At 43.7% G+C, this 19,494-nt stretch overlaps 2 protein-coding genes across 2 annotated transcripts; both read left to right on the forward strand.

The window, feature by feature from the left end:
• Nucleotides 1-459: 459 nt before the first annotated feature.
• On the forward strand, nucleotides 460-3,064 carry LOC308296834 (hemoglobin subunit beta-2-like; the record flags this gene model as incomplete). The annotated part of the gene is made up of 3 exons (XM_080740175.1): nucleotides 460-563; nucleotides 676-898; nucleotides 2,933-3,064. 3 exons carry the CDS (start codon nucleotides 460-462, stop codon nucleotides 3,062-3,064), a joined length of 459 nt encoding a protein of 152 aa, XP_080596301.1.
• A 1,924-nt stretch (nucleotides 3,065-4,988) lies between these two features.
• LOC308296839 (hemoglobin subunit beta-2-like) lies at nucleotides 4,989-15,814 on the forward strand (the record flags this gene model as incomplete). The annotated part of the gene is made up of 3 exons (XM_080740179.1): nucleotides 4,989-5,092; nucleotides 5,205-5,427; nucleotides 15,683-15,814. 3 exons carry the CDS (start codon nucleotides 4,989-4,991, stop codon nucleotides 15,812-15,814), a joined length of 459 nt encoding a protein of 152 aa, XP_080596305.1.
• Nucleotides 15,815-19,494: the final 3,680 nt, after the last annotated feature.

Raw genomic sequence — 19,494 nt, forward strand, 5'->3', positions numbered from 1 at the left:
GCAGTGGTTCCTAGCTTATGGGGAAAGAAAGCCTGGTAGGCGAGGTTAGGGGAAAGGTAGGAAGTAGGAACCATTGCAGCGAGTGTGTTATAACCCGGACGGTAAAGGAAGACTCACACCCCACATTAAATGCGCCTGATTTATAATAATAAAATTAATAGTAGGATTAAACGGTGTGATGTCATTGTTTAGTCTTACTGTCTAACATGTTTATTTAGTATATCTAGTTAACATAAATAATATAAATTCTTCCAATGGAACATAAAAAAAAAGAAAACGAAAAAAAAAAAAATAAAAAATACACACTTAGAAAAAAAGAGACCCCAAAGGGGGTTGTTGACTATGGGGTCCCAGACTTTAACTATGGGAGCTAAGCCCCTACTGGCTCCCACATAACTCGAACTCTGACTGTAGGTCTGCATTTCTTCTGAGACTGAAGGAAATCACCAAGAAGCAACCATGGATGCTGATGACGTGCTCTTTAATGAGAACGAACGTAGCTTAATTCAATCCATCTTCAACAGTCTGAACTATGAAGAAGTCGGACCCGAGGCTCTGGGCAGGTATAGTGTTCGTCTCCAACAAAATCAGATCATTATCAGATGTTATGTCTAACATGTTTTATGACCGTTCCCTTCAACATAATTTCAACCTGCTCTGTCATTATTTCCCCAGGTGTCTGGTCGTGTACCCTTGGTGCCTGAGGTATTTCGGCAACTTTGGTAACTTGTACAGTGCCAAGGACATCATGGCCAACCCAATGATCGCAGCCCACGGTATCAAGATTGTGCACGGTCTGGACAGAGCTATGCAGAACATGGACAACATCAAGAACACCTATAAGGAGTTGAGCATTCTGCACTCTGAGAAGCTGCACGTCGACCCCGACAACTTCAGGGTAACATCAAACATATAATTTTCCAAATGTCTGTCTGTCTGAGTGAGTGAGTGTCTGTCTGTCACAGCGTTTCTCCTCAGTGGCTGGAGCAATTGATCTGAAATCGCATCACCATTAGCATATTAACACACCTGACATAACTGTGAAGCCCGTGTGTGCAGGCGGGCGGGTGGGCTGTTACAGATGTTGTCCAAAAATCATGCAGATCGGTACACAGTATCTCTGTAGCCATTAAACAAAACGGGTATTTCTTACATTGATGCTCCTACATATTATCATGCAAGCACCAGTTAAAGTTACTTTCCATCCCTCATATACTGTGTGCACAGTGCACACCCCATAACCCACACACTGCACATCATTTCAGAGCTCATATCTTTGAACGGGTAAGGTCTAGTTTATAATAACAACAAATAAGAAGAACTTTATTAATGTATCTCCTTTTGTCCCCTAAACAAAGATACACAGTCTTCATCATACTTTATCTGCTAAAGATGAGATTTCCATATTCTCCCCATCCATTTAGACAAGTTTGACATACGTCTTTATAGCTTTCAATCTGGTACGGCTTCTGTATTATTTTAGATTTTGCTCTATATAAATATAGATATAGATATATTTTCCGTCTTCTTTTTTGGGGGTAGAGGATTTCGAAGGCGTTTTTAGAAAGGTCTAAAAAGTCTATTTAACAAACTCACCTCCAGCGCAGGTATCTCATCATCATCATCATTTATTTTACTCACGACCATGGTCACATGGTATGGAGCACAGATTACCGTATATACATACAGTATACAATACATAACAGTATAATACAATATTCAAACAGACGTAGCAAAAAGTGGGCATGGCAAACATTATTTGAACAAGGGTATAACACTCTTTAGGAAAGCACCCAGTTTACAAATAACTTTGGGCTTGTCGTTTTGTAGTAATAATATCAGTTTCCACAAAGATGGCTGGTTTAAGTAAAACTTCGGCAAGTATTTTTTTCTGCAATTCACTATGCTAGAGTTCTTGCACTCAAACAATACATGGAACTCATCCCCAACTCTGTTGTCATTACACAAATTACAAAACCTCTGGCTTCTTTCCAACCCTTTATATCTGCCAGTAACCTTTGGTATTCTTGTGTTATTTAATCTGAAATTACAAATGGCCCGTCGATAGTTAGGATTTTCACACAGCAGGTATTTTTCCAATTTAAACTCTTGTTTAAACTCCACATAAATGTCACATGATGTCATGCTGTTAAGTTCACTTTTCCACTTTTGCAAAAACTGGTCTTTCATCCTTTGTTCGACCGTTAGTTTCAACCAATTAAGGTTGCACTTCTGGGACAGCCAGATATAGGACAAACCACAGTCATCCAGTATCCGCTTGACCTGGGAGACCCATGGTGATACATATACGCCTGTATTAAACAGGTTAAGCAGACAGTTGTACATTATTCTGCTCAGTTTACTCTCTTTGCCTTCAATCAGCCTGGCCCAGTATCCGATAAGTCTCATTTTAGCTGAAATACTAATTGGGTATCTCCCCAGCTCTCCATACACCATGTTACTACAGGTATTTGTTTTTACTTTTAAAATGTATTTGAGGAATTTAAGATGTAACTTTTCTAATCTTTCAATTTTTTCAAACCCCCATACTTCACAAGCGTACAACATAACTGGCGAAACCAGCTTGTCGAAGAGGTCTAATGCAACATTTACTGGTAGATTAAAGGTTCTACATTTACTGAGGAGGGAGTACATGGCACGTGAGGCCTGCTTGTTCAACTCTTCAATAGCAATCTTAAATGAACCATTATAGTTCATGGTGACTCCAAGATATTTAAAACTATGGACAACCTCTAGATTTTCTCCATTACAGTCAAACTTCAAATTTCTGGTGTCTGCTTTTCTGTTTCCAAAAACTGTAACCTTTGTTTTTTCACTATTAATTTTCAATTTCCACTTTTCACAGAAACCACACATCTGATCTATTGCCTTCTGTAGTCCCTCCTTAACGGTGTTAATTCTCTGCTCACAGCTGTTTTCTGACGTCCTCTCCATCGTCATTGCCGGCAAGTTGGGCGTTCAAACCTTCACTCCTGAAATGCAGGCAGCCTGGCAGAAGTTCTTGTCTGTGGTTTGCTCTGCTCTGGCCAGGCAGTACGCCTAAAAGATCATTCATTGAGCTGTTATTTACAGGGTTATTTGTAATGACACCATCTGAATAAAAACTTGAGAAGGAGATAACTACAGTTAATTTGTTACTTGTGTGAATGTGTGTGTGTGTGTGTGTGTGTGTGTGTGTGTGTGTGTGTGTGTGTGTGTGTGTGTGTGTGTGTGTGTGTGTGTGTGTGTGTGCGTGCGTGTGCGTGTGCGTGTGCGTGTGTGTGTGTGTGTGTGCGTAGAGTGCACATGCGTGCTCTCTTCCATTAATTATTTGGGATTTCATACTGACTGATCTATCTAATATTTGATTAATTGCAAACAGACCAATATATGGGGCGAGCCCAACTTGTTTGCGCTAGTTTTTGTAAACATCATAACCATACATCACCAAGTGCACGATTTTCACGAATTCCCTCCCAGCTATCTCAAAGAAATAACGTATTTTCCATCATTTACTTACCCCATGAGTCATCATAACAAGAAATATTGGTATCTAATGGATACAAGTCCAGGCTGGAAATATAGATGAATTCCTCCTTTTTTGGGGCCACTGCAGATTTCACATGTTACACTCAAGGTTGGGTTTGTTGGATTCGCAGCAGCTCTCAGTTCTGTGGAACAAAGTCTCTCTGGGTGCTCTTGCAGTCATCTTCACTGTTTTATTCAACTTGTCTTACATTACATCATGATAATATCACAGTGTGACAGCCTCAAAGGGTAGCTAAACCAGTGGTGGAAAAAGTACTCTTCTTTTTTTTAAGTAAAAGCATCTACTGCAATCTGTAGAACTACTCTGTTATGTAAAAGTAAAGGTCTGGAATTACAAATGTATTGAGTAAAATTACAAAATTCCAAATGTATAAAATGCTTTGAAAATAGCCGATCCCCTGAGCAAGCAGGCAGGCTCTATTTAATTATTATTAGCTATTTAAGAGGACAGAGGTCCCTCTGTGCCCAGCAGCTAAGATCTGGTGTGGAGGTGGGACGTTCGCAAACGAATCGGGTCTTTTGAACGGCTCTTTGAAATGAACGATGCGATCCAGTTTGCAGTAGGGAGCAAACTGGAGCTAATGAACACTGGTGGGAAAAGTAAAAAAAGAAAACAAAATCTTTACTTAAGTACTGTAATTCAGAAATACTCTGGCACAAGTAGAAGTTCAGAATTGAAATGTACTTGAGTAAAAGTACAACGGTATTGGTATCAAAATGTACTTAATACTTAAAGTACCACAGTTCTCATTTGGCCTTTGCAAAATGTCCCATTTCACAAGTTTTCCAATGAATGAAATGAATTTAATAGGCTAACAACCACGGCCAGGTCTCATCATCACATCATCACATCATGTAGTTTCCATTGTTTTATTTGTTTCCCTGTCTCCGTTCTCCTCTCTCCTCTCTCTCCTTTCTTCTCCTTTCTCCTGTGGCTATGCAGGCAGATATCGCCCCCTCGTTTTTAGGCGAATTAAGCGAATATTATACACATATTCGCGTCGCTTTTTGGTGTGTATGGAAAAGGGCGAATGGCGAATTCTTCGCCTTTTTGGTTCGCTTATTCACGTCGCTTTCGCTAATTCGCCGGTCTGGACAGAGCATAAGGGTGACAATTGTCATCCCCTGGGAAACTAAATATGACACAACTGGCCTACTGGCCTCATGTACGTAGGGTGTGGGTCATACTGTATGCTGCAGGAGATAAGACGTTTCTATAAATAGTATGTTGTGGAAGCACTGAGTGACCACTGGGCAAAATCTACTAGAATATTCTCGAAAAGCAGAGACTTATCGGAGACTTGTCATCTCCAACCTATCCCAACCAGTCTTCTCGTGTCGGGGCGGAGGACATTGCAGGTACTTAAAGAGTAGAGGGGCTCTAGTAACTGTAGGTCTGCATTTCTTCTGAGACTGAAGGAAATCACCAAGAAGCAACCATGGATGCTGATGACGTGCTCTTTAATGCTAACGAACGTAGCTTAATTCAATCCATCTTCAGCAGTCTGAACTATGAAGAAGTCGGACCCGAGGCTCTGGGCAGGTATAGTGTTCGTCTCCAACAAAATCAGATCATTATCAGATGTTATGTCTAACATGTTTTATGACCGTTCCCTTCAACATAATTTCAACCTGCTCTGTCATAATTTCCCCAGGTGTCTGGTCGTGTACCCTTGGTGCCTGCGGTATTTCGGCAACTTTGGTAACTTGTACAGCGCCAAGGACATCATGGCCAACCCAATGATCGGAGCCCACGGTATCAAGATTGTGCACGGTCTGGACAGAGCTATGCAGAACATGGACAACATCAAGGACACATATAAGGAGTTGAGCATTCTGCACTCCGAGAAGCTGAAAGTCGACCCCGACAACTTCAGGGTAACATTTATAATAACAACTAATAAGAAGAACTTTATTAATATATCACCTTTTGTCCCCTAAACAAAAATACAGTCTTTATCAGACTTTATCTGCTAAAGATGAGATTTCAGTATTTTCCCCATTCATTTAGACAAGTTTAACATACGTCTTTATAGCTTTCAATCTGGTACAGCATCTGTGTTATTTTAGATTTTGCTCTATATAAATATAGATATAGATACTTTTTCCGTCTTCTTTTTTGGGGGTAGAGGATTTCGAAGGCGTTTTTAGAAAGGTCTAAAAAGTCTATTTAACAAACTCACCTCCAGCCCAGGTATCTAACAGTGTTACAGTTTTTCACGATTGTTAACGCACAAAAATCAAAAATTCTGCACAATTTTCACAACCTTAACTTCATGTACCTATAGCTTGACCCGATTTGGCACTACTTTACACTCCCTTTTCATGCATTAGACTTGGATTTTCCTTCTTTACACTCTGATATCAATTACACATCACCTTATAGTCTACTTCTATACAATACACTACACACAATGTTGGGTTGTTGCACACATTTTTTACGTAAAATCTCAAAGCATCAAACTAACATGCTCGGATGTCAATTACACCTCACCTTGTTGTCGAAACACTACACTCAATGTTCAGTTGTTGCACACACTTCTGACGTAAAATCTCAAAGTATCAACACACAACACACAACTATTCAAAACTCTACACATTCAGGTCTGAACCTTTATGTTTGTGCTGTTTTATGTTTGACTATGAACAAAGTAGGCCTGAGTCATTTTACAAAAGGAGAAATAGCTCATTCTCCAGAGTCAATGTCATTCATGGTGGGTTCCAATTCAATGGTGTGTTTTCAATTTTGCACTTCAGTGTGCCGTAAATGCTTGGTAGTGTGCAGCAAATGCTTAGTTGTGTGCACTCAATGAATGGTATGTATCATTTGAAAATATGGTGTGTGTACCAAATGAAAACATGAGTTCCATTTTGTGAACACAGTTACTGTAACTGAAGTGCAACATTGAAAACACAATCGTGGAAATGGAACACACCATTTGAATGACATTGACTCTGGAGAATGAGCTATTTCTACTTTTGTAAAATTACTCAGTGTTGGCCTACTTTTTTTATATAGTCAAACATATGTAACGGGTGGGACTCTAGGACCTGGGAGCCTAGAGTAGGCAACGGCAGCGTAACAGAGCCTGCTTTATAGGGAGCCCTCTCTCGTGAGAACAGTTAGTTCACGTTTGATCTCGTTGCATCGAGGGTGGTTGCTGCGTGGTGGTGTGCTCGCAGCTAGCACCTGTGTGTGTGTGTGCAACTCACTACAGACAGACAGGTATGTCTTAAAACGCTTCAACATGTTTATACACTTAAGCTTTGTTTTGCTATGTGGGTTATTGTGTGTACTCATTGCTGTCAATGCACTTTTAGACTATCTTGTGGGACTGTGCAGCAGCAGGACGTGTGGGAACCAGAAACCCCACACATGCACTTTATAGCCAAGTCTGGAGATTGTCAGAGCCATACCCTGGTCAGCCCAGAGCTCCTACCTGTTGGTGCCAGTTGCCTTGGGCCTAGGAGGTAGGAAGTTGGGCTCACCAGTGCAATGTCTATTGGGCTATATGAAGATGTTTTCAATGTGTATTGTATATGCTCAGGGAAGTAATTGGCTCTTTTGTATTACAGGCTGAACTGGTGACACCTTGTGGTCAGCAGGGCAGCCGCTGCTCTTTTCCTTAGTTTTAGTTTTATAGTTTATCTCAAAGTGCCTCCATTGATTATTGTACAGCTTTTACAAGAACATTCCCTTTATTGTACTACCTGGTTTAAGACCTTCCCTCTTTATTTGTGTGCAGTGTTTTTAACAGTATTCAATGATATCAAGGTGTGTGCGCTTAGTCGCAGTGATTATTTGCAGTGATTTATTCCATTATCTTACTTTTTACTAGTGTGCAGTGTTCTTATTGTTATTGCCCCTGGTCCACTACTGGTAGTACACTGTTTGATATGTTTTTTTTACTTATGCTGTCTAAATAAAGTTGTTAATCTATTGTACACAGAAAAGCCTCTGTCCGTCTTGTCAACCCTGAGTGGGGATATTTAAGGTCATAACGATAACAGATTAAATGCATATGCTAGGCGGGTCTCCCACCCTGTAATTGGGAGTGGCGTTGTCACATTAATAACCTAAATAATATTATCAGTGTCCATTTGGTCACATTTGGCGTTAGTCGGCAGTGGACACAGAGGCTTTTTGTGTTAATTATTTTTTGGAGGCACTGAGATTTTGGAGGCACTGAGATTGTAGAGCAACATCTTAGGGAGGAAAAGAGCAGTGGTTGTCCAAGAGGAGATCAAGAGGACATCCACCGCCCTCTAGCTGCAATACCGTCTGGTCTCATACATTGTGGACATTACTTGTGGTGCTATTGACCTGGGTGTTCAGATTATTTTTTTGCTGTGACAAAAGCCTAGTAAAATGACTGAATCTGACCAAATCAAGGTTTTGACTGAACTTGTTGAGCAGCTGCAGGCAGAGAATAATAGGCTCAAAGACAGGGGTAATGGGACCGTACATGTAGAGGCCCCTGAGCCAACTAGCCATGTAGCTGCTAACAGTGTTGGTAATGGCTCAGCACCTGAGCGTGTGTATGTTTATGCACCAAGGGAGAGAAAATGTCCACGTTTTTCAGGAGTGATGGTTCAGGATGGTTTAACTGTAGAAGATTGGGTGGAGGAGGCACGAAAGTCATTGTCTGTGCGGCAAACATCCCCAGCCGAACAGGCAGCCTTTCTCTGTGATCTCTTAGACGGTGAAGCTAAAAGGGAAGTTAAATTTGGCTCCCCAGCAGATAGAGCCAACCCTGAGGCAATTTTTACCATTTTGCTTGATAATTTTGGTTGTGATCAAACTTATGTAACACTGCAGAGGCAGTTTTTCCAACGCAGGCAACAGGACAATGAGTCCATACGTGAATTTTCACATGCTTTACTACATTTGATGGAACTGCTTAAATGCAAGGACCCACGTGGTGTTGTACATCCACAGTTGGTAATCCGTGACACCTTCATTGAAAATGTACGTGATGCTAAATTGCAGCGTGAATTGGCTCACCTGGTTCGGCAACATCCGAACCAGTCATTCACAGAGATACGTAATGCAGCCATCAAATGGGAAAAGCGGGGGCCCCCTACTGGTACACAAAGAGCAAGAGCTTATTCTTTTGACTCCCATGCCTCAGGTTTTGGTGAAGGTGAGGTTGACACTAATGCCATCTCTGTTAGGCCCAGTGATGAGTTGGGGGAGTTGAAAGAGTGTTTGCGTAAACAGCAGGTACAGCTCGATGCCATCCTTAAACACCTGGGCCCCTCTTCCTCTGTCCCTAACCATGTAAATCCCCATGACTTCCCCAATGGCAATAGGCCGAAGCCATACAAGTTTCAGCCTGATGGTAGACCAATATGCATGCGATGCAACAGAGCAGGTCATATTGCAAGGTTTTGTCGGGTTGACACTAGTGGGCTCTCAGGTGGGGAGGGGTCAAGGGGACAGGGCCAAAGGGTGGGGGCAAGGGTGAACGTGGTCGAACAGCAGGAAAACTAGCGCCCCCTGTTGCTGGGAACCCGGCACCAGGAGGGGGTTTTATGGGTTCAAAACAAGCAAATTTAGCATCCAGGCTAATTGGACGTTGCCCAGTGGTTCAGGTCATGATGGAGGGGGTGGTGGTGCCGTCTTTGCTCGACACAGGGTCAATGGTGACTACAGTAACGCAAGCCTTTTTCGAACAACACCTTATGCCCCAAACTAATGAACAATTAAAATCTTGTAACTGGCTTCATCTAACAGCAGCTAATGGTTTGGACATCCCATACTTGGGGTATGTGGAGTTGGATGTTGAAGTTCTGGGCACAGTCCTCCCACGGATGGGCATCCTGGTGGTAAAAGATCCTATTGACCCAGTTTCCATAATTCGAAAAACTGCTGTGCCTGGCCTGCTGGGAATGAACATTATCAGTGGTTGCTATTCTGTACTGTTCAGCGAACACGGTAACAACCTCTTTTCCTCTCCACTAGTCCAACAAGCTGGGAAAGAATGGGTGCGGGCATTATCAGAGTGCCAACAAATGGAGCGCCTCCTACAGACTGGCTGTGTGGGGGAAGCAGTGGCACTGCCAGGTCCAGCAATCTGCATACCAGCAGGCTCCCTGAAGTTCGTCCAGGCTACATGTAACCAAAGCCCCGGTCCAGCACTGGAGAGCGTAATGCTAGAGCCCCTGGCCTATGGGAAAGGTCACCTCCCAGTAAACCTGCTGATTTCCAGAGCCCTCCTTGCTGTTTCCAGGGGGACAGTTAATATCCCCATTGTGAATGTGGGAGAGGAAGACCAGTGGCTGAAACCAAGAACGGTGCTGGGGTCACTACACCTGGCCGATCTACATTCCCCTTCTCAGTCGGTAATTGTGGAGGAACAGCTGGAGGACCCGGACAGGCAGGTCGTATTCATTCAGTCCACGTCAGCACAGTCCTGTACCCCGCAGCCTCCCCCGCTCCCTGGTCTGGACGAGCTGAAGTGGCCCTACCTGCCCCCGGATGACGCACAGGCAGCCAAGACTCTACTAACGAAGTATCGAGACGCATTCAGCCTTGAGGATGGAGAGTTGGGCTGTACTGACTTGATCCACCACGAAATCCCAGTGACGGACGAGGCCCCTGTACGCCAGCGATACCGCCGCCTCCCCCCTTCTCAATTCTCACTGGTCAAGGCCCACATACAAGACCTGCTACAGCGAGGCATCGTGAGAGTGAGCTGCAGCCCCTACTCCTCCCCGATTGTGGTGGTTCAGAAGAAGTGTGGAGACATCCGGCTGTGCGTCGATTACCGACAACTGAACGCCAAGACAAGAAAAGATGCCTACCCTCTGCCACGCATCGAGGAGTCATTGGATGCCCTTACAGGGGCGAAATGGTTCTCAACTCTCGACCTGGCAAGTGGTTACAATCAAGTGCCAATGGCAGAGAAAGACAAGGAGAAGACTGCTTTCTGTACTCCTTTCGGCCTCTTCGAATTCAACCGAATGCCATTTGGGCTTTGCAATGCACCAGGTACTTTCCAACGCCTGATGGAGCGCATCTTCGGGGACCAGAGTTTCCAGTCACTGCTGCTGTATTTGGACGACATCGTCATCTTTTCCACAACCTTCAGTCAACACCTACAGCGGTTGGAGATGGTCCTGAGACGACTCCAGCAGCACAACCTGAAGCTGAAGCTGTCCAAATGCCACTTCTTTCAGCAGGAAGTTAAATATCTGGGCCATGTCATCTCTTCTGCTGGTGTGGCCACCGATCCAGAGAAGACCAGAGCAGTGGCCGAATGGAAACACCCTTCGACTGTCACTGAGCTTCGCTCCTTCTTGGGTTTCTGCTCGTATTACAGGCGTTATGTGGACGGATTTGCCAAGCATGCAGCCCCACTTCACCGGCTGGTCGGAGAGTTGGAAGGAGGGCCCAAGAAACCACGGCCAAGGGTCAGCGCCAAGTTGGAGGGACATTGGACGGAACACTGCGAGCAAGCATTCCAGACCCTCAAGAACAAGTTGGCCACTGCCCCTGTCCTGGGATATGCCGATTTCAAGAAGCCCTTCATCCTAGAAACCGATGCCAGTCACCAGGGCCTTGGGGCAGTACTCTCCCAAGAGCAGGATGGAGCACGCAGGCCAATCGCTTTCGCCAGTCGGGGACTAAAGCCAACAGAGAGAAACATGTCCAACTACAGCTCCATGAAATTGGAATTTCTTGCCCTGAAGTGGGCAGTTACGGAGAAGTTCAGGGAATATCTCCTCGGGACGACGTTTACGGTATACACCGATAACAACCCCCTGAGCTACCTCCAGACAGCTAAATTGGCAGCTGTAGAACAACGGTGGGCATCGCAGTTGGCAAGTTTCACCTTCGACCTCAAGTACCGCCCCGGCACAGCCAATGGTAACGCTGACGCCCTTTCCCGTCAACCAAACACTCCAGTGCCTCAGTCCCTCCCGGCTATGGTGCCGGGCTTCTCCGTCCCCCCACAGGTGGCCAATAGCTCCCTCCAGGGTCCAGTGGGGCAACCACGGCTTATTGTTAACACCATGGCCGTGGATGCAGCTCCAGTAAGGGAGAAGGCTGACCTGCAGGCCTTGCAAGCCATTGACCCGGTGATTAAGCCATTCCTTACCTACTGGAGGAGAGGGAGTCCCCCAAACAAAGTGGAACGGTCAAGGGAATCGGACCACGTTTTGGAGCTTGCTCGGCAGTGGAAGAGGATAAGGGAGAAGGACAACGTGCTGTACAGAGAAGTGCAGATGCCCCCAGGCCGAACGGCAGTGCACCAGTTGTTACTACCAAAGGCACTACGCACCGAGGTACTGACCAATCTACATGACAACCATGGCCATCAGGGGGCAGAGAGGACCACAGCCCTTGTCCGTGAGAGGTGTTATTGGCCCAATATGCGCCTGGACATCGACCTGTGGTGTAAAGAATGTGAACGCTGTGTCATTGCCAAAGCAGTACGACCATCAGTCAGAACCTTTATGGGACACCTAATGGCCTCAAAACCATTAGAAGTGCTAGCCATCGACTTTACCACTTTGGAGAGAGCCAGTGACGGGAGAGAACACATCTTGGTGGTAACCGACGTCTTCTCAAAGTTCACTCAAGCATATCCAACGCCAGATCAAAAGGCCAACACTGTAGTTAAAATCCTGACTGAGAAATGGTTCTATATCTACGGGGTCCCTAAACGTATCCATTCTGACCAAGGGCGGAGCTTCGAAGGAGAACTACTCAAGCGCCTTTGTCAGCTGTATGGGATTGCGAAGACTAGGACCACCCCTTACCACCCAGAGGGAAACGGACAATGTGAGAGGTTTAACCGCACCCTCCATGACCTGTTGCGCTCCCTACCAGGTGAGAAGAAGCGAAAATGGCCCCAAATGCTCCCCCAGTTGCTGTTTGCCTACAACACCACAGTCCACCAGTCGACTGGGCATTCACCATACGAATTGATGTTTGGCCAGAAGCCACAGCTGCCCGTTGACTTACTGCTGGGAAGAGCTGATGAGGAGCCATCTTCTACTACACCAGATGACTGGGTGAAAGAACACCAAGATCACCTGGCTACGGTGTATCTAGCTGCCCGAAAACATCTGGATGCAGCAGCAACAGCCAGGGAGAGGCGCCAACCCCCAACGACCACATCCATTCTTCCCGCAGGCACTCTGGTTTATCGGAGGAACCACGGACCTGGACGAAGGAAAATTCAAGACATGTGGGAATCAACAGTCTACCAAGTGGTTGAATGCCTTGACAAGGTGGGCACAGTGTACAGGATCCAGTCCCGCAGCGATCCAGAACAGCAGAAGAACGTCCACCGCTCTCAAATAAGGCCGATCACCGAAAGAGGAGCCCTGGTGTCAGAACCATTGGCAGTGCCCCGTCCACCCAGCCACCTGGATGACACCCCATCTCTGAGAGGTGAATCTGACGAGGATGACTGCAACAGCAGTTTTTCGTCAGGTTTTATGACCTTTCCAAATGCCCCCCCTCAAAATGGATGGAATCCAGAGCTTATGGAGACAAACCAGAGTACAGAATGGGAGCCAGACCCCCCGCCCCCTGATACTGTTGAACTGTCCATTCAAGACCCCCCAGAACTCCCCGAGGACGAACTACACAGCCCTGAAGGATCAGAGACCGTCCCGCAGCCAATGGAGCCAGAGCTGGTGGTTATAAGGCGCACAAACAGAACCACTGCCGGTCAACACTCAAACCCGTTTAACCTGCCCCTGCCCTTGGCCTAACAAACCCCTCCCCCATCAGTAAACTCCCAGCAAGTGACATTCAGGCCATGGCACTAATGCATCTTTTTGCCAGGGCCACTTATGTTACCGGGACGGTAACCTTTTAAAGTTGGGGTGTATGTAACGGGTGGGACTCTAGGACCTGGGAGCCTAGAGTAGGCAACGGCAGCGTAACAGAGCCTGCTTTATAGGGAGCCCTCTCTCGTGAGAACAGTTAGTTCACGTTTGATCTCGTTGCATCGAGGGTGGTTGCTGCGTGGTGGTGTGCTCGCAGCTAGCACCTGTGTGTGTGTGTGCAACTCACTACAGACAGACAGGTATGTCTTAAAACGCTTCAACATGTTTATACACTTAAGCTTTGTTTTGCTATGTGGGTTATTGTGTGTACTCATTGCTGTCAATGCACTTTTAGACTATCTTGTGGGACTGTGCAGCAGCAGGACGTGTGGGAACCAGAAACCCCACACATGCACTTTATAGCCAAGTCTGGAGATTGTCAGAGCCATACCCTGGTCAGCCCAGAGCTCCTACCTGTTGGTGCCAGTTGCCTTGGGCCTAGGAGGTAGGAAGTTGGGCTCACCAGTGCAATGTCTATTGGGCTATATGAAGATGTTTTCAATGTGTATTGTATATGCTCAGGGAAGTAATTGGCTCTTTTGTATTACAGGCTGAACTGGTGACACCTTGTGGTCAGCAGGGCAGCCGCTGCTCTTTTCCTTAGTTTTAGTTTTATAGTTTATCTCAAAGTGCCTCCATTGATTATTGTACAGCTTTTACAAGAACATTCCCTTTATTGTACTACCTGGTTTAAGACCTTCCCTCTTTATTTGTGTGCAGTGTTTTTAACAGTATTCAATGATATCAAGGTGTGTGCGCTTAGTCGCAGTGATTATTTGCAGTGATTTATTCCATTATCTTACTTTTTACTAGTGTGCAGTGTTCTTATTGTTATTGCCCCTGGTCCACTACTGGTAGTACACTGTTTGATATGTTTTTTTTACTTATGCTGTCTAAATAAAGTTGTTAATCTATTGTACACAGAAAAGCCTCTGTCCGTCTTGTCAACCCTGAGTGGGGATATTTAAGGTCATAACGATAACAGATTAAATGCATATGCTAGGCGGGTCTCCCACCCTGTAATTGGGAGTGGCGTTGTCACATTAATAACCTAAATAATATTATCAGTGTCCATTTGGTCACACATAAAACAGCACACAAATATGCATCCAAAAAGTTTTATTTGGGTACATGATTTACAGTAGATTTACAGTAGGCATCATGCCTCCGGTCAGAGATGGGAACAAAATATAAAAAAGTATAAAAAAAAAAAAAAAAAAAAAAACATACAAATACTTGGGCAGTAATTGGTCTACAGTAATATTGACCAGGATAGTGTCACCAAGATACTATCCTGGTATTTGTATCTTTGTATTTCAAATATCTTTTTGTATTTTGTGCCCATCTCTGCCTCTGGTTCCTGTCTCAATGTTCAGTTGTGCGTTTAGACCAAAGGTGCTTGCGTAATTGACATCAGACTTAAATGTGTAGAGTTTTGAATAGTTGTGTGTTCTGTGTTGATACTTTGAGATTTTACCTGAGAAGTATGTGCAACAACTGAAGATTGTGTATAGTGTTTCGACAACAAGGTGAATTGTAATTGACATCTGTGTGTTATAGGATGATGCTTTGAGATTTGACGTGAGAAGTGTGTGCAACAACCAAAAATTGGAGTGTAAAGAGAAAATCCGAGTCTAATGCATGAAAAGGGAGTGTGAAGTAGTGCCAAATCGGGGCAAGCAATAGGTACATGAAGTTAACGTTGTGAAAATTGTGCCGAATTTTAGATTTGCGTGTGTTAACAATCATGAAAAACTGTAACAATCGTGAAAAACTGTAAGTGATTTGATGGCAAAGAGTCATCTTGGGAAGGGAGTGTCAGGTTTAGCATGTACCAAATGAAAACATGAGTTCCATTTTGTGAACACAGTTAAAGGAGACATCCAGACCAAAACACATATAGGGTTAAATCTGCCTTTTATCATACTCCTTCATACCTGCTTTAGTCGATTTCTTTCATAGCTGCCCCTGTTGCTAGATTTCGGCTGCCCCTGTTGCTAGATTTCGCATAACTAACATAGTGGATTGTCCTTAGGCTAGTGCGGTTGTTTCTTTAGCTTCAAAGTTATTTTTTTTTTATTGGATTGTGTTTACACAACGTCCTGAGACCAACCAAACCGCTGTTTTGACCTCACAGGCAAAGAGTCATATCTTGGGAAGGGAGTGTGAGGTTGAGCATTTTGTGTGAGGTTTTCAGTTTTGTGTGTGCAGTTTTGAGAAAGCCGTTATTGTAGTGAAAAATGTGTGTTAACAATCGTGAAAAACTGTAATTCTCTGCCCACAGCTGTTTTCTGACGTCCTCTCCATCGTCATTGCTGGCAAGTTGGGCGTCCAAACCTTCACTCCTGAAATGCAGGCCGCCTGGCAGAAGTTCTTGTCTGTAGTGTGCTCCGCTCTGTCCAGGCAGTACGCCTAAAAGATCATTCATTGAACTGTTATTTACAGGGTTATTTGAAATGACAACATCTGAATAAAAACGTGAGAAGCAGATAACTACTGGTAATGTGTTACTGTGTTACTGTGTTACTGTGTGTGTGTGTGTGTGTGTGTGTGTGTGTGTGTGTGTGTGTGTGTGCGTGTGTGCGTGCGTGCGTGCGTGCGTGCGTGCGTGCGTGCGTGTTCGTGTGTTTTCTCACATGGCCCTCTTCTAGTGCCACCTGGGTTGCACCATCAGGCCAATTTTTGCAAAACTTATTTTTGGACACGGCTCCTATAGATTTTGGCCTAAAATCTTGCAAAGCGGTGCACAGCACTCGTTGCCCACTGGGTTATTTTAATAGGCACAATTTGAAAATAAATACGAAAACAAAAATTGAAATAACTACTAGTAATTGTCTGTCTATTACAGTAATCAACTCAGTGGAAATAGTGTGTGTGTGTGTGAGTGTGTGTGTGTGTGTGTGTGTGTGTGTGTGTGTGTGTGTGTGTGTGTGTGTGTGTGTGTGTGTGTGTGTGTGTGTGTGTGTGCGCGTGTGTGCGTGTGTGTGTGTGTGTCAGTCTTCTCCTGGAAGGGTTGGGACCCATTCAGACCTGGATAAGCATCTGTGTCATTTTAGACTTTAGCGTTGGCTATAAAGCTGAAAAGGCTGAAGCTAATCTGCAATTCTTTTGTTTTGAAAGAATATAGATATTTTTAAAGTGAACATTTTTAACCCAAATGTTTGCTTCCAAATATGGAACCAAATAGTTTTAGATGGAGGGGTTCTGCAGTCAATTAGCCTTCATATCATTTAGGGGTTTTGACTTGAAAATGTTTGAGCACCACTGATATAGCATCAACATAGGTTTTTATAAAAAACTGTTTGGATATAGCAGACATTTGTAGAATCGGCCTCAGGCCTTACAGTAATTGGATGAAGAAATGAACGGACATTTGGAGTGTATTCATATTTAGTCCAGTAAAAATAAAGCTGAGGTTGGAAAAAATTGTGTTATTTAGTTTTTCAACTGATTCTGACAGGAAATTAGGTCTACTAGCCAGGATAAAAAATCTACCATAATCTGCTCACTGCAAATACCCACAGTGGCCAAATCAAGTTGGGCTCCCATCGACTTTCTATACAGGAGGAAAATACCCAGAAAAAAAATCTGCTTTAAGTAGGATGTGAGGGGTCTAACTAGGGGTTTGTCATGATGCTGAATCCATTGCAAGCATTTGTTTTGCACAAAAAACATTCCTTGGCCCCAGAAAACGTCCACAAAACTGATGAAAAGTGATGACTCAACACTTTTCGTAACTAAACCATCATTCTCTGGGGCCATTTTTAGCCCAAGGAATGTTTTTTGTGCAAAACAAATGCTTGCAATGGATTCAGCATCATGACAAACCCCTAGTTAGACCCCTCACATCCTACTTAAAGCAGATTTTTTTCTGGGTATTTTCCTCCTGTATAGAAAGTCGATGGGAGCCTAACTTGATTTGGCCACTGTGGGTATTTGCAGTGAGCAGATTATGGTAGATTTTTTATCCTGGCTAGTAGACCTAATTTCCTGTCAGAATCAGTTGAGAAACTAAATAACACAATTTTTTCCAACCTGAGTGGATTTTTTTCCTAGAATTACTAGACTAATTGTGGCAAAAAGCTTGTCATTGTTACGATCCAAACAAATAAGAAAAACTAACCCCCAGAAAGGTATCATTTTCAAAATGGCACATATTCCCTCCTAATATATATTCATTTTAAGCTCCCGTGGACGCCATCTTGAAAAAATGTCTTTCTGGTAGTTAGTTTTACCTAAACTATTAGTAAGATATTTGGCATACCCAACTGTAACAGAATCCATTGAAAATCTCTTCCATCAATTATGTGGGGTTTATCGACTTATTAGTGGCCAAGGCCACGAAGTGGCAAATGGCCACTCATTGATATTGGACTTCATCATTAGTGGCCAAGGCCACGAAGTGGCAAATGGCCACTCATTGTTATTGGACTTCATCACTATTATTATTATTATTCCGCCACTTTTTCTCTAGCGGCTAGACCGTGCAGTCGCTTTTTACGAAACTCGGCAGTATGGCAGAGGACTATGCCAAACGGCTAAAACGCGAAGCTCGCAACAATCGGCCAAAGGGTGGCGCTGTAGGAAGCCTTTGAAAAATGCCAACTTTGAACTGGTGTAGCTCATGCCCTGTTTCAGGTACAGCAATGAAACCTGTATACACTTATGCGTCTCCTCATGCCGAACAACTTTTACGCTCTGACTTTTGACCTCTGACCTTTACTTCTCCCACAATTTTGAATTATATGAAAAACAGTCAAAATCTATCTCCTCCTGGGATTTTCGCGTAACGTGCGCAAAACTTTTTTTTACATGAACTTTGGACCAATACGGTCATCGCACAGCGGCCGGATTTCTTTTAAAGCGAAACATTATTTTTTAATAATTCACTGTATAATGCAGTTTCATGCAAATTATTCTTCTGCCTCTAAATCATACATGCAAAGTGACACGTTCATGGCATTTGGCAAATATGTAGAGGGTTAGTCCAAATATCACTGAAAGCAATCTTACTCCAATTGGCCAAAGGGGGGCGCTATACGAAGCGTTTGAAAACTCAAACTTTAAAGGGGCATAAGTCATGCCTCGTTTCGTTTGAAGACATGCAACTTGGTTACACACGTGCCTTGACTCAAGCGGAAGCCATCTGTGTCTTTGTTAAGTACGCTCCATCCTTAGATTTTCTGCCATTTTGAGCAGTTTGTAAAACACTTAAACCCGCTTTTATTCCGGAACTTTCGCGTCACGTGCACGGAACTTTTTTTACATGAACTTTGGACCAATATCTAAAGATCTGTCAGATCAGATTTTTTAAAAATTTAAACATGCTTGTTTAATAATTCAATGAATATTGCAAGTTTTATGCAAATTATTCTTCTGCCTCTAAAACATACATGCAAAGTAAAATTTTCATGATGAACTACTGTAGAGGGTTAGTCCAAATATCACTGAAACCAATCTTACCCCAATTGGCCAAAGGGGGGCGCTATATCATTTTGAAAGAAGGCGTCAAGTACATTACATGAAACTTTTTCTTTTTTCTTTTCTTTTTAAAAAAAATGACAGGTCCATTATGTGTGACTGCCGTAGTGTAGTGGTCAGTGCCTGTGCCTGGTATACGGATGGTTGTCAGTTCAAACCCCACATCGGGTTGAGTTGATGTTAACATCCTGGATGCCCATGGCATGTGCATATGTCAAACTCTTTAATGTTGACACATCTGATCTAACTCCAGATCACGTTCATGTTTAAAATGAGCCCCACAACTACTGTAGATTTACATGAAACTTTTTCTTTTTTGTTTTCTTTTTTAAAGAAAATGACAGGTCCATTATGCGTGACTGCCGTAGTGTAGTGGTCAGTGCCTGTGCCTGGTATACGGATGGTTGTCAGTTCAAACCCCACATCGGGTTGAGTTGATGTTAACATCCTGGATGCCCATGGCATGTGCATATGTCAAACTCTTTAATGTTGACACGTTTGATCTAACTCCAGATCACGTTCATGTTTAAAATGAGCCCCACAACTACTGTAGATTTACATGAAACTTTTTCTTTTTTCTTTTCTTTTTTAAAGAAAATGACAGGTCCATTATGC

Source organism: Nannobrachium achirus (assembly GCF_963921795.1).
Source record: "Nannobrachium achirus genome assembly, chromosome: 2".
NCBI lineage: Eukaryota > Metazoa > Chordata > Actinopteri > Myctophiformes > Myctophidae > Nannobrachium > Nannobrachium achirus.